General features: G+C 33.8%; 1 protein-coding gene across 1 annotated transcript in view; it reads left to right on the top strand.

Annotated features, from left to right (window-relative positions):
• Window positions 1-16,057, top strand: part of ERBB4 (erb-b2 receptor tyrosine kinase 4) — a 694,050-nt gene that overhangs the window by 409,135 nt on the left and 268,858 nt on the right. Inside the window, exons 12-14 of the mRNA XM_065880236.1 lie at window positions 2,860-2,992; window positions 8,158-8,251; window positions 14,227-14,381. Coding sequence (XP_065736308.1) covers window positions 2,860-2,992; window positions 8,158-8,251; window positions 14,227-14,381 — 382 coding nt within the window. The remainder of the gene's footprint in view (window positions 1-2,859; window positions 2,993-8,157; window positions 8,252-14,226; window positions 14,382-16,057) is intronic.

The following is a 16,057-nucleotide window of genomic DNA, read 5'->3' as shown; positions in this document are numbered from 1 at the left end:
TTCATTGAAGGCCTGAATAGAACATATTCACTCTCTCTGCCTGACTCCTGAACTGGTACATCAATCTACTTCTGCCCTTGGACTGGGACTTAAACCATCTGTGCTTTTGGTCCTTAGGCCTTTGGACTCAGATTAAACTGTACCATGGACTTCCCTGGGTCTTCAGTTTGTAGATGGCAGACAAGGGAATTCCCAGCCTCTATAATTGTGAGCCAATTCTTTATAACAAAGTATATAAAATATGTAGATATAGATAAAAATATCCTATTTATTCTGTTTTTCTGGAGAACCCTAACTGATACAGTATAATATACAAGCTAACTTAAAATAGACCATAGACCATATGAACCAAAACTCATAATGCTTCTAAAAGATAACAGCAGACAAAACTTTTGTTACCTTGGGGTTAGACAAAAATTTCTTAGATATGATGCCCAAAGCACGATTTATAAAAGATAAAATTGATAAATTGGACTTCACCAAAATTTAAAACTTCTACTTTTCAAAAGACAGTGTTAAAGGAACAAAAAGGCAAGGCTAAGACAAGGAAACAGTACTTGCAGAATCTGTAAAGAACTCTCAATGCTTAATAGTAAGAAAACAATCAATCCAATATAAAATGGGCAGAAGATTTGGTGGCACTTCACCAAACAAGATATATGGATAGCAAATAAACACATTAAAAAATGTTCAACATCTTTAATAATTTAAATGCAAATCAAATCCACAATGAGATACCGCTACATAATATTAGGAAGGTTAAAATTAAACAGGCTGACCATACCAAGTATTGATAAAGATACGAGGAAACTTCAGCTCCTGAGTTGAGTTTATGGCTGTTGGGAATGTAAAATGGTACAACTACTTTGAAAAACAATTTGAAAGTTTCTTAAAAAGTTAACCCTGTACTTATCATATTATCCAGCCATTTCTGTCCAAAGGAAATGAAAGTGTATGTCCATACAAAGACTTGTAAATGGATGTTCACTGTAACTTATTTTTTTTTTGTAACTTAATTTTTAATAGCCCCAAATGGGAAACAGTCTGAATGTCTAGCAATAGGTGATTGGTTTAAAAAATGGGGCATATCCATGCAATGGAATATTCTCAGTAAGAAAAATGCATGAATATTGATACAGCAACATGTATAAATCTCAAAATATTTATGCAGAGTTAAAGAAACTACATAAAAAGGGAGTACATACTGTATATTTCTACTTACATAAAATTCTAGGGAATGTAAACTAATGGGTATTGAGTAACAGAAAGCTGGCCAATGGCTGTCTGAGGGGAATGGGGTGGTGGGGGAAGGGATTACATAGGTCATGAGGAATCATTTGGAGACAATGGATACATTCATTGCCTGGATTGAATACATATAGCTCATGATTTCAGGCATCTGTCAAAACATCAAATTGTATACTTTATGTATGAGCAGTATATGTCATGTATACTTCAATAAAACTATTAAGCGTACACACACACACACACACATACACACAAGGTTTCTCTCTTAAACTATATTGGAAGACATTATTCAATTAAGTAGTCATAAATTAAAAAGATATCTTGATAGGTCTATGTCTGCCTTGAGAAAGAATTTTATACAGTTTAACATAGGGTCCTCCTTAAGGCTCCAGAATATAGGAGAAAGAATACATGAATTGGGAGATTTTGTTTCCTTGTTTTAAAACTAATCAGCATCATGGATGCTGGTAATTCACTTTCTCAGGCCTTTGTTAGAGAAGGTAACTTTCACAGATATGATCCCTCTTTAAATTACAAGTGCATAGTTAATGCTATTCCATCCCATCTCACAAATGCTCTTATCATAACAATTTGCATCCCTTAATAAATACAGTTGGTAACTAATGGGAAGATAAACAGGATTTTGATGTTTTCATCTTCTGAGAACTTATTAATATTTTATGAAAACCACATATAATTGGGTTTCAGACATCTCAAATCACTTTTCAGACACCCAGAATAACATTTGAAGTCTTTATAGGCCCTTCTTATTCAATAGCTATCCTTTCAGTAAAATTATGTTTTTCAGTATAAATAATAATACACTGAATAAGTATTATTTGATGTAAAAGGGAACACAAATGGTAAACCTTAAGTGGCAGTTTTAAAACATGGCCTCATATTCTTTGGCACTTTTCCCATCAACAAAAAATATAGAGATAAGACTAAAGACCTTTGTTACTACTGTAATCTCTATACCTCCTTATAAATAACCACCACACTTTGTTTAAAATTATTTCAAAACTTTTTTCTTACTTGCGCCAATTTGACTCAAATATCAAGGTAATCTTAGTTGCAGTGTACCAGAGGTCTGTAAGAAACTTGTATTTTATTTCCATTTCTTTTCCCCCTTCTTACATTTCATATATTCTTCTTTTTTCTTTCTTTTCCCCTTTTGATGTTTTTGTTTTATGACAAATATCACTTGTTCCTGTTTCTGCATGAAGTTCTCACATGGAATTGACGTCAAAAGGTGTGGTGTGTTAGTGGAGCAAAGGGTTGGCTTTAGAAAGGTGTGTTTTGTTCCTTACCTTAATTGGAAGGTTAATTTCTGTCACTACTTCTCCCTAGAGTTTTGATATAGGCAATTGATATTTGTTCACTTTTATGAAAAATGCAATGGTGCTACACACACAGTGACTGGGGCTCTGCAATATGAAAGAAGTGGAAGATAAAGTGGGCCATGGTGACTAAGTAGGCAAGCAAAGTTATCTGCCACAGATCTCTCTCACTCCTTCAGAAATAGCTTTACTTAGGAAGATTCATATTAAAATGGTAAGTTTGGACGCAGGCTTCTGTTTTATTTCCCCTTGATTTTGATGTGTTTTTCAGCTGCTGAAGGAATGGTGTGCAACCATCTCTGTTCAAATGATGGGTGTTGGGGACCTGGGCCAGACCAGTGCCTGTCGTGCCGTCGCTTCAGCAGGGGAAGGACCTGCATAGAGTCTTGTAACCTCTATGACGGGTAAGGCATCTTATAATGTCTCTGTCCCATGAGCTTTGAGGTACTGATTTGTTCAGATATTAAAATGATAATAAAAGGGTAAAATTTCAGAATGTTTATGCTGGCCAAGATTTTTAAGGAGAGTTTTTGTTGCATAAAGGAGAAAACATATAAAAGAATTCTTTTAAGGGGAAATCATTTTATTTGAATGAACAAGATAAGTCAAAATGCATATTGACTATTATGTACATATTTAAAAATGTGTACCAAAATAGATAATTCTTAATAAATTATAGCAATTTATGCTTATGCAAAATTGAAAAATGTATTTCTATTTTCTTTATAAAGGACATTGTGATAAGTAATATTTCCTCCTCAGTGTCTCAACCATCTTGGTTTTTTTCTCATGCTTTCCTATTAATCTTCACCTGGAATGACTGTGTTAACTTTTGATTTTTTTTTTCCATTTAGGTTGCGTGTCTATTTGATTGTGTATTAGGAACAACACACATTTCTATGTCTCAGACAACTGCTTAGCCCTATAGAGAAATTACCTTTGTAGTTGCTAGTTGAAAAGGTTTTTGAAAGTGTTCTGTCACTTTCTAAAAATAACCTAAGCTGTATTTTACATCAAGTATTTTAAATTTTATCTACAGTACTACAATAATCAAATTGACAACAATAAAACTTAGTATATACCTTGTTGCATGGCATTTCATATACTCATAAAATCACTTTATCCTAACGTACCATTTCATGCATCACAGTTGTCCTTCATTAGTGTGATAATGCAGTTTTTAGTACTGTCCCTGAGTCAAATTTTCCTATATTTCTCACTGAAAGGATTTTCAACATTTTTGTAAAAGGGTAGTTTTGAAGTTGTTTCTTCTTCTGCCTCATGAATTGTCCCATTTTAACAACCGTTTCCATGATCCCAGATAACATTTTATTTTTGTATTTTACATTAAAGGATAAAAATCTGTGGATCTTAATAATATAGATATGTGTCTTCTTTGAAAGATGACCAAACCAATTCCCTCCATGAATTTAGGGGGAAAAAAGATTGAAATTAAAATTAGAAGTTTAAGTATAAAAACAATATTAAATCGGAATTTAATAGTTTGAAATGGTGATGCCATTTGCACAACTCTGTGAATATACTAAAATATGCATTAAATTGTGCACTTTGAATAGGTGAATGTCATGGTATATGAATTATCTCTCAATAAAAGCATTACTGAAAAAAGGGTTTAATAGTTTTATCAGGAAAATTTCAACTTGAAAATTTGTAAAACACATCAACTCATACATTTGATAATGAATAGCAAATTATTTGCTACTTGTCTCATTGAATTGAACTGTATTAATGCTTGTTCACATTATTATGAAAGAAAGATATTTCCTGTACATAAAATACATCAGATCAGATATGATTCTCTGTGTGTGTGGCAATTGATGCCACTAAAATGGAACTGATAGACCTTAATTCCACTGTGTTACATTAAAAGTTTATTGAATACGTATGTGCATTTCTAAGGAAGGAACAGATTATAGAAATCATTTTATCAAACAGAAGCATCTTATAAACAGTGAGAAGTGGGAAAATTAACTGTTGACCAAAGTCGTAACATTGTAAAAGCACCAAACCAACCCTAGAACTCAGGATGTCTGATTTTCATCCTGTGAATGAAATGCCATTGTTTTTCTTTACAGATGCCATTGTTTTTCTTTAATATTTCAGTTTTAAACTTGTCAGAAATATGAAATTGATGTATATGTGGATGTATACACTACCCTCTGTCTCATTTTTGTGAAACAATGAAAGCTAAGCAAAGGAAAAATACTGGTCCCCTAAATAAACAACACTGATTATCCTGTTGTTTTTGAAAGCTTAACATTTTCCAAATCATTAAATCAAACATATTAAAGAAATATAAAGTTTTTAATGTAGTTTTGCAGCAGTAATGGGGTCCTAGGAAATCATGCACAAGGTTTAGTTTAAAAGATAATAAATGAAAGTATCTTATAAATATCTGATGTAATTCTTGCCTACCCAATGATAGATGTCCCCACCTCCAATCTTGTGGCATTGCCAAATTACTGCCAACTTTGCCTGGCAGGTAAGACAGTCTTTGAGGAAACATGAATTCAAATTCTAACTTAATCACTTCCTACTTGAAATGTCCATCCACCGATAAATAACCTAATTGTCCTAAACTCTGTTTTCTTACATGGAAAATGGGAATAATAATGATGTGATTATTATTATATCATATTATAGTATAATAATAATAATGATTGTGATTATCAAATGAGAAAATTCTTATTCGAATTCCTACTGTTAAAACAATTATCATCATTTCCTTTTTGTGTCTATTAATCTGAGCTCATTAAATAGGTAGAACAGTCACTTTATACGCTGCTGAAAATAAATACAAATATGACATTTACCAAAATCAGGGAACTTATTTATATATAAAAATAGTTTGACTATCATTAAAGAATAAATCCTAAAAAGAGGATTTTTTGAAGGGGGAAAAAAAAATCAGTTAATCCTGGCTGTTACATTCAAATCCAGATCATATAAGTCACTATATTTTTGCAACTCCTAACTACAATGCCCAAGTATTCAAAATGAACAAGAAAACTAATTGCAATGCAATCTTCATTTTTTTTTTCTTATCTGGCAACATGGTTAAATGCTTCTGAAACTTTAATAACAACAGAGAAACATCAGAAAGAGTGCCAGTCTAAGATCTTTGTAGGCATTTTTATGTTTAATATTCACAAGCTCTCATCGAAACACCCTTCTTTTCCTTTTTCAGAGGATATTTAGGGAATCAGGTCTAGAGAAGTTAAGGGATGTAAGACAGCAGTATTAATCTTGGTGCTGGGAACACGAAGCAAATCCAAAGTGGCTAAGGTAGCACACACACAACAAAACTGTGAGAAGTATACAGCAGCAAAAACACAAAGCTCAGTAAGCAAAGCTCATGCTCACTAGAATGTAAATTTTTGTATCAGATTCAAGTGAAAGGGGATCTCTGGCAAAGTCACAGCAGAATCACTAGGGGACAGAAGAAAAAAGGCAATGATGGAGACAGTGACAATAAATAAATTGCAAGGAGGATCTGTTCTGAGAGCAGAAAGGAAGAGAGCCAGAAACCACACAGATAGAAGTCTACTCTATAAAAGAGAAGGCAGCTAGGTTGCCTCCATGATTTTTTTTTTTTTTTTTGCGGTACGCGGGCCTCTCACTGTCGCGGCCTCTCCCGTTGTGTAGCACAGGCTCCGGACACGCAGGCTCAGCGGCCATGGCTCACAGGCCCAGCCGCTCCGCGGCATGTGGGATCTTCCCAGACCGGGCCACGAATCCGTGTCCCCTGCATCGGCAGGTGGACTTTCAACCACTGCGCCACCAGGGAAGCCCGCCTCCATGATTTTTTATGACATATTCATTTTACTCCTCAACTCTGTGTATGGGGAAGGGAGTTTTGAAGAAGAGAAAGGAAAGCATGACCCATGTTTTAGTACCATAAAAATTATTACCTTCATTTAGTATCCTAACTCTTTAGTCACCCAAGAAGCTGTTTTCAGAAACAGTGCTTTGCTGATGATTGCAGGGTGTGCTGTAAATATCATATAATTTCACTTACACATAATGATTTTTATGCTTTTTACAATTTAGCTACCACCCCATTCCCAACCCCCACCCCAATACCAGGTCATTTTGACTTTCATATTCTGAAGATTTCCTCTATTGAATACTTTATATCACTTGTTGATGAAACATGCAAAATAAAAACTTTTTTATGTAAGTAAGATGTTAAACTCAAGAAAATTCATAAAAAGTTAATCCATAGCAAACCAACACTTCACTTTGAGTGCAAAATCCATGTAACTAAATATGTACATTCATACATAAATAAACCATAGATTTATGCTATTTATTTTGAAAACCAAACCATTATTTTACCTTGAAATATATGTAATCTTAATCTAACCAACAGAAAATATAGCCCACCCTTTGGATTTTAATCATCTGTTAAGGCTTTATAATAACCAAATAAGATAGTTCACTATGAAAAAAGAGTGATTATCTCACTCCAGGGAAAAATAAATTTGAATTTATCACCTAGTTAATCCATAATTGCCATATTTGCAATGCTGTTAGTTTGGAATGGTCACTCATGATACAAAGGCACAAAATAATGAAGTAGCTATATATATTTAGTCGTTTTGTTAATGACTCATAACTGAAATTCTAAATTGTTTATACCCAGTACCTCATCCTCTCACACGTTAGTGGAAATAGTGTGTTTTAAACATATTGTACATGACTGATACCCAATTATTGAAATGAAAACTTTTAGGATAGATATTAATTGGAGAACTTATATACTGGTAAATTTAATATTCAAATAGCCACAAAATGTAAGGTTTGGGGAAGTGATGAGCATCCTCCCACATTTTAATTAGAAAGTTTTAGAATGTTACCGTTCAACTATTTTTTATTTTCTATCATATAGAATTCTTCAAAAAGAATTTAAACTGAAAAAGATGTTATATTAGATCAATAATCTAAGAAAATAAAATCTACCATAAAAAAGATATTTTTTCTAATTCTCCAAGAAAGATATTTTAAAAGAAGAAAAGAAATCAAAGTGTTTTTTGAAGTTTCACTAAAAATAAATGGAAGAATCTTGGGATTTGAAGGACAAGGATGGGGGACATTCATGTAACTTAGCAACAAGAAAAATACAATAGTTCTGTCAAAGTTTAAAAAATAAGACTTCAGCCAAGAGTAAAATTTTATATAGAGACAAACAGGCACAGACTTAACTTAAAATAGCGGAAATGGTTCTGCTGTGTCATCAAAAGAGTCATCCTTTTTTTTTTTTTTTTTGAGACTGCTGGAATCTTTCTCACAAGAGAGAGGTTTCCTGAATGAGTCTGTCGTTGAACCCAATGGAGGGCCAGGAGAGCCATCTGGCTGCAGTTTATCTTTTCTCTTAATGGCGAACTTACTCATTAATGTACAGGGAAATGATTCTGTTGCTCCTGGCACTTAGAGAAACAAACTCTAGAATTTACTTTGCCAACAGGACTTTTAGCAGATGTTACTTCATTTGTTAAGTTGACAGCTTGTTTGCTTACACTGCCTCATACTGCTGATGTATTCACAGTGAATTTCGGGAGTTTGAGAATGGCTCCATCTGTGTGGAGTGTGACCCCCAGTGTGAGAAGATGGAAGATGGCATCCTCACATGCCATGGACCGGTAAGCCTGAAGACATGTACGGTTGTGTTGGCTTATTTAGTTTCATGTATGAATGTCTGTCAAGTCATTGCTTTATCACTTATCCATCCATTGAATAGGTATTTACAGCATGCTATGGGGAATCACATTCAACATTCTCCCCTCAAGAGGCTTACAGCTTAGTAGTAGAGATAAAGTATTTAAAACTTCAGTTTCTTAAATATTTATGTCCCAGATAATGTATTTAAAAAGAAGATATGGAGTTGTCCTTGAAGACTGCACAGGGCTGAAAAGAGAGATACACAAATAATTATTGAAGCAAAATAATTGATAAAATATGTATAAATTGTTATATGAATACATTTGAGGGAGAAACTAAATCTTTGAGATGGAAATTGAGAGACCAAGGAAAGCCAAAGAAAAGTGATGTTTCAGCTATACTTTGAAGAAGAATCTGAAATGAGGAAGCATGTAAAGATACGTAAATGTGAAAGTTTATGTTGTTTGAGGTAACATGTTCATACCTGTGTTTAATCATTTAACTATAATGGCATTATGAAGGAAAATTGAAAAAAAGGAGGAAAACAAGCACTCATAAACTAAAATCTAAAGCTGTGTTAAGTACCATGGCCGAGAGAAAAACTGAACTATGATGATTGAAGGAGGGGCTATGGGATCAGGAAAGTCTTTATGGATAAGTTGACATTTATATAGTTTGAAGTTAGTCTTGTGGAGAAAATGATAATTATTTTCTAGACCTTCCTTTGGTTCCCATCTTTCTTAATAATGAGGCTTTTTCTTAATAATGAGGTCAGTATGAGTTTGTCATTCCAAAGTGTCATATTCATCCTTCTTTAGACAAATTTCCAGTTTATTTGTGTATTGAGTCATCATTCAGTAAATAACTTGGGGACCAACATTTGGGTGTAGCCAAGAGCTCAGCACTGCTCCATAAGAATTCATTTCAAATTTAAATAGTATTAATTTTTCTACCAGAGTGCTTATTCAGCACTTAATTAGCTTAGAAAAAAATTATCATTGAGCCCTCCAAACTTCCATTAGGCCCCAATGAGCTGTTCTGGAACTTCTTCTAAAGAAGGATGTGGAAAACTTGGACAGTTCAGAGGACTACCACAAAGGATGATTAAGCTTGGAAAACCAGACCTCTGAGAAAAAGAAGTGGTGTGATTTGGCCTGAAGAACCAAAGTCTAAAAGACAATTTAATATGTAATTATCTCCAAGTAAGTATGCTAAGGGCATATGCAGCTATTTTCTTTTTACACTAAGGATAGTCATTTAAAATACAATTAATCTGCAGCATGAGAAATGTGGACTCTGTAAAGAATGTCAGGAAACACAGGAAAGTAAAATTCCATAATGGGTTTGTTAAAGTAAGTTGAGCTGTCTCTCTCTATGAGACTTCTCTAAAAACCAGCATATTTAGGAACCATACATCATAGAATGAAAAACAAAAAATCTCTTTCTGAGAAAGAGACTTTGAAAATGTACAATTACAATAACCAAGAATTTGGCCATCTCCTTTGAACAAGGCAAACCACAAGAGTAGTCCCGTCTTTTTCAGTTCCTTATGCTGCCTCCTATGGTATAAAAGTATGCTAGTAAATAACTAGCTTATTGATTTCTTTGTTTTTACAGTCTATTTGATCATTCCTTTGTTCCTTAAAAGAATTGAGACGGTTTATAAAAATACACATTAAAAAGCCCTAAAAATTAATATTCTTGCAATTTTCAAAATTACTTGATAACCAAGAAAGAATGAAAAAACAGGTTTTTAGTGAAGACATTTTAATTCTGTAAGGACAACATTGTTGGGCCATATGCTTAAAATCACTATTCGGTGCTAAAATTGTAAATGAGTATGTCTAGAGATTAGAGAAGGCAATAAGTCAAAAGTAGAAAAAACTCCGTAAAGTTGAATCACTCATTTGTGGAAGATCAGAGCATGAAATCAAGAAAACTGACTTGATCAGTAAGCCTTAAAATGCTAACCAGGTAAGAGCACAGTGTCTTTTAGGTTATGGTATCTGAAAAACTGCCAGGATTGAGCTCAAGCAATAGCCCAAACTTTGCTCCCTCTAGGGGGTTGCTTGTTTTCAACCTTTACAATTTATATTAGGTGTATGCCTGTTTCTGGGTCTACATGTTGTTTATCAAAACTAAAGACGGAAGTGGTTTTGTGTGCCAAGTAACCGGCATATATCACTTAGGATACCCAGGAGGTTCAGGAAACTTCTTCATGAGACTGATACAGTGATGAGATAGAGGAAGAAGTCATAAAGCTAACTGGAATTTCCACACCTGGTCTTATGATTTATTCTGCTGAAATCTCATTTTCTTGAACTGTTAATGTTTCCCTAATGATAAGAATTGATAAATATTTATATTTGTCAAACACTATTACCTCTGAAGCATACTATCACATTCTCCATTTAAAATATAAAGAAATTGAACCCATGGTAATGATTAGAAAGTTACTCCAAAAGTCAGCAAGTCAGTAAGATGCGGAGCTGGGACTCAACTGTAGAAGTTCTGACTCCAAATTTCACACTCTTTTCATTTCACTATTTTTCCCTAGGCAACAATGTCCATAAAGTAATAAGGATAAAATGCTTTCTGGGAATATACATATGTAAAATGGATGGTATTATCCTATTTAAATGTGACAGACATTCAGGATAATCTTGAGAGGGGTGGGTTTGAAATAAAGCAAGCCTCTGCTTTTATATTCTCATCTGTCTGCACTTGGTCTTCTTTACTTTATTCTTTCTTTTTCTTTTCTTTTCTATCTTTTCTTTCCTTACAATTTTATCTTTTCTGACTCACTTTCACTATTACTGTATAGTCCTATCAAGAAAGATAAGGGAGGGAATGTAAGAACAAAAGAAAAGGACATAAAAGTCAAAGGAGACCAAAATATAAGCCACAGAGACAGCAAGAGAAGGGAGGGGTTAGGAGAAGGGAACTGATTTTTGGGGAGCAAGGGAAACTGATTTTTGAAACACAATTTTTGTTAAAGCTAAAATAGCTGTTAAATCCAGGTTAATAGAGCTTGTGTTGCCACAACAAATAACCCCCATATTGCAGTAGCTTACAGAAAAATGTTTAAATCTTTTTCATGTAAAGTGCACTGCAGGTCTGGGGAACTTTCTAAGGCAGGACCCCCTCCCTGTGGTGGTCTGGCATTCCAGGATGCTTTGAAGTTATGGCATCTCTACATCTACGTGGGATCCCCACATCATGGCAGCTGGGAAAGAGAAGGCTGGAGAGTTTACCACTGGCAGTCTCATAAATTGCTTTTACTTAATTTCATTGTCCAAAGCGAGACACACACCTCCCCTCTAGTGGGAGGGAATTTCCATATTCTGTGAGGCTGGAAGTGGAAGAGAATTGGATACTGGTGAATAGTGGCTTTCTCTCTTATAGCGGCTACCAGAGAAAAACATCAATTGTCACTGAGAAAAAAAAAATGAAATGTATCCCTCAGGATTTAGCCTATCCTTTAGTTTTCTGTCTAGATTACTGGGTCCAAGGGTAGCTTAAAATCAGAGATAAGGAAGAATGTTGCCTTCATCTCTCTTTTCTGTTGTTGCATTTATCAGTTCATTCGCTGTACCTAGCTTCTTAAAAGCTTTGGGAATATAATGATAAAAGAGTAAGTATTAGACAACATGTATTTCTTTAAATCTCTTTATTATGGAAATGAGATAGAGAATCAGACATTTCATTTCTTTTGAGATTTGTCAGAACATCTTTTAGTTATGTCAGCTCAGGACATTTGATTTCATATCATGATAATACAATTAAATAGTTAAGAGATGCTTTAAAAACAAGGAAGCACAAAAAAATTTATCCTATTAAAGTCTGCCTAAAGATTAAATGTGAATTTCATTTTAGTTTCATAAATTTTTTACATCTTCTGATTTTACCAGGACATTATTTTACATTAGAAGTATTTTATAAAAAAATAATTCCTAATTCTGACTACCACTGCCTAATTTACTCACAGTAAGTTTTATTCTTGTGTTCTGAAAGAAGACATCAGCATGTCTCTTGTCTTGTACAATGTCATACCACTGAGCATACTTGCACAGTAAATGATTTTGTATAATAGACAGTATTATGTGCTTAAGTACCCATGAGCAGGTGTTAAAATTGGAAACACGTGAAGTATTCTTTTTTGGTAGGAAATAAGTTGCCAGCAGCAAACTCTTCAGGTTGAATAGGGATTCTCTTTCACAGAATAAATAAGTATATATATACACACATATATATGTACATACATATATATACACATATGTTTATATACATAAAAAAATATATATATATGAGATTTAGAAGTATGAGATTTAGATATACCTATAACTGTTTAGATAGATAGATAGATAATAGATACTCTAAATCTCACTTCAAAATAGTAAGATAGGTGTTTGATTGAACCTCACCAGTCTCAGGATTTCCAGAAATCTCTTCCTGATTACCCTTTCTTCTTTGTGCTACTATTCTTCCTTAGCTGCCTTTATCTTTAAATTTTAAAGTATTATATTTCTTGATTTCCTGATGCCTTATATCACCACTTGCAATGTCTGGCTGCTTTTGGATTAGCATCCATAGAGAGATGTAACACACTGTCGTGAATAGACTGATCCCCACATGCCCTGTCTAATAAATAGCTCTGTAAAATGTTTGCTTGCTCGTCTCCCAAATACACATTGTTTATAATTATAAACTTAATAATATTAAATATTTCCCTCTATACTTAGTATATCTTATTTATCTAAATTATCTTCAATGTGACCTGTCCTAATTGTTAAACTATGTGGATATAAGCAGATTTGGGGGAGAAAAGAGTCAAGGTAAGAAGTTCCAAGAAGTAGTCAAAGAAAAGAGGAATCCTAAGACAATATGATGTTCAAAAAGGAGAACTAAAAGTAAATTTTGAGTAGGTAATATCATTATTTAAAAGACCTGAATGTGTAAATACATGGGCATCTTTTAAGGAAATAGTATTTTTCACCAAAATGTTCTCAATTTGATTTGAGAATGTACTACTTATCATTTCTTGCATGCTTACTATCCCCAGCACCAAGTCCAAATCATTTTTTTGGTACAATTTTTAGATGTTTAATATGAATTTAAGATTTTTACTTTTGTTATGACATTTAACTATGTTTACACATTACTGCTTACTATAATTATACATATTAGATATTATAAATTATAAACATAAATATATGAAGTGAGTTAGTTTTATTTAGATTTATCATGCTCATATTTATATCACCTTCATTCTTGAGTAAGTTTCTTTATATAACTTTCTTTTGTATGTACAAGTTCTTGATTTTTGCTCATCAGATTGTGCCTTTATTGTGCTCTCAGTATTGTACTGTTATTTGCTAAAATCCCTATTAATAGACATGATATGATTTTTAGCATTATCATAAGCTGATATGAGTTGGAGAGTAACTTAGAAATTAACCTTTATTTGCCTAAACTACCTAATTCCTGATAACTCAACTATAGAAAAAATTTAAATTCATTGTTCAAATAGTCATGGTACTACCAAAGGAAAGTTTACGTCTCACTTGTATATGAAATTCAGTGTTACCTAGTTCCTATCATTTCCTTATTTTCTTTAACTACTTAGTAAGAATTTTCACATATTCCCAGTGGTTGTGATAAAATATTTCCAGGAATAATGTGTTGTTATCAAATATCGTTGCACTGTAATCTCACTAGGAATAAATGACAGAAAGAAAATGCTGATGTCCTTCTGGAAAAATCACTGGGCAATTTTGCTGATCAGAAAGCTACAATAGCAGCGTCCCCATTTGTACTTCTGAAAATGCTCTTCAGTTCTCTAGAGGAAGATTGGCCACCCACTGAAGTCTCAGTAACTAAACCAGATAAATACATTCCAGAGGAAATGGCACCCATTTTTCTTCCTCTATTTTTTTTTTTTTTTTTCACACTTCAGGGACCTGACAACTGTACAAAGTGCTCCCATTTTAAGGATGGACCGAACTGTGTGGAAAAATGTCCAGATGGCTTACAGGGGGCAAACAGTTTCATTTTCAAGTATGCTGATCAGGATCGGGAGTGCCACCCATGCCATCCAAACTGCACCCAAGGGTAAGCAACTTTACTGGTCCAAAGCTTAAACATGTGTTTATTACTAATCAAGAGGTGCATACATGCATTTTATCCCTGACACAGTCTACTGAATACATAATATTCTTATGCAAAATCCTATTCGTGTTTATATAATGTGTTGATTTTAAGAGAACTCCTTTCTATAAGAATGCTTTATGGAATCGAATTTATACCCTCTAAAATAGTTCTGTTGGAACATTTTCCTGTCACTTCTATTGACACCTTCATGAAGCTGGTATCAGGTATACTTTGTATGGAGTGTAGAAATTCTTCCAAATTTTACTGAGGATTAACGATATCAGAAAAGACAAGTAATTGTACTTTTGAGATTCACGCTTAATAAATCTTTAACAGAGATTTTCTGTTTCTTTGTTGTTACAATCACCTTAAAGTGAAGGTCTCTTTTTGATAAATGCTGCCTTGTATTACTCCTTCAGCAAAATATAAGCAAAAGCAGTGATGGTAAAAAAAAAAAAAAAGAACCTAGTGATATGTATTTTAATAAAAATACAAGTACATTTTGTGAAAGTGATTCTATTATAGGTTAACCTACAACCTAGTGTTTCTTCAACCGATATAGGACAATTCAAGGATGGGTACACATTTTTCTACTTTTCAAAAGGATGCATTGTAAAATGAATAATAATTAGACTACTTTTGATACTGATAACAGTTGAGTAACAAAGACATTACAGAAAGAAGAAAAGCACTGAACTATAAAAGAAATAATGTCACTTCATCGAACAAATCCCCACAACTATTTCTTTAAAAGACAGCAACTCTCTTTTAATAAGGACTTTTCCTTCTCTTTCCTGTAGAAGGAGAATAAATTTAGAATCAAGGGCAGTTTCACATGCTCTGTCCTCCTTCTGTCCAGAAAACCTCTTCTCCATTGTGAGTGCCCATACACATGTGCACACACACATACAAACCCACAGAGACACTTGTGGAGAATCATCTTGGGTGCTTTAGATCTGGCAGGAAAGTATGAGATTCCATAAAGAGATTTTCTGCCAGAGTAAGGGCTGGCTGTTAGGGGATATTGAAGAAGTTAAGCAAGCCACATCATTTTCTGCCAAGAGGACATCAATTTGCAGATGCTGCTACAATTTCCTGCAGGTCAAGAAATCAGCTTAATTCACTCTGTGAAGTGGCAGATCTTCAAAAGGTAAAGTAATATACTGCCATTCAAATGCAGCTTGGAAGAGCTAATGCCACCTCACTGGTTTGAGGATACTGAAATAGACACTCTGCTTCAAGGAAATTAGAAAGAATAAGCTGCTCCCCTGGTGAGTTTTGGGCACACTTCAGTTAAGGGTATTTCATGAAGATACTGGTATTGCTGGAGCAGAAGGGTCAGCAACAGAAAGGGAAAACGTTGCCTGCTAAAATAATCATCCACAAGAGGGTTTTATTGTTTTGCATCTAAAATTAAACAAACATTATTCAATGTAATGTTGATGTCAACAGCTGTTGCCATTCAAAATGAGACCTTTTGCTGTTTTTGCAAATCTAATTACAACAAAGCCATTAGGGAAATGAAAGTGAGATCACAGAGCCGTACATAGTCTGGATGTGTGGCTGGTGTGTCTTCCTCTCATTCCTTTTAAATCATGATTATATAATAAAAGAAAAGATATATAGTGGGGGGAAAG

Source organism: Phocoena phocoena, chromosome 7, assembly GCF_963924675.1.
Source record: "Phocoena phocoena chromosome 7, mPhoPho1.1, whole genome shotgun sequence".
Lineage (NCBI taxonomy): Eukaryota > Metazoa > Chordata > Mammalia > Artiodactyla > Phocoenidae > Phocoena > Phocoena phocoena.
This window is presented reverse-complemented; position numbering and strand designations above follow the sequence as displayed.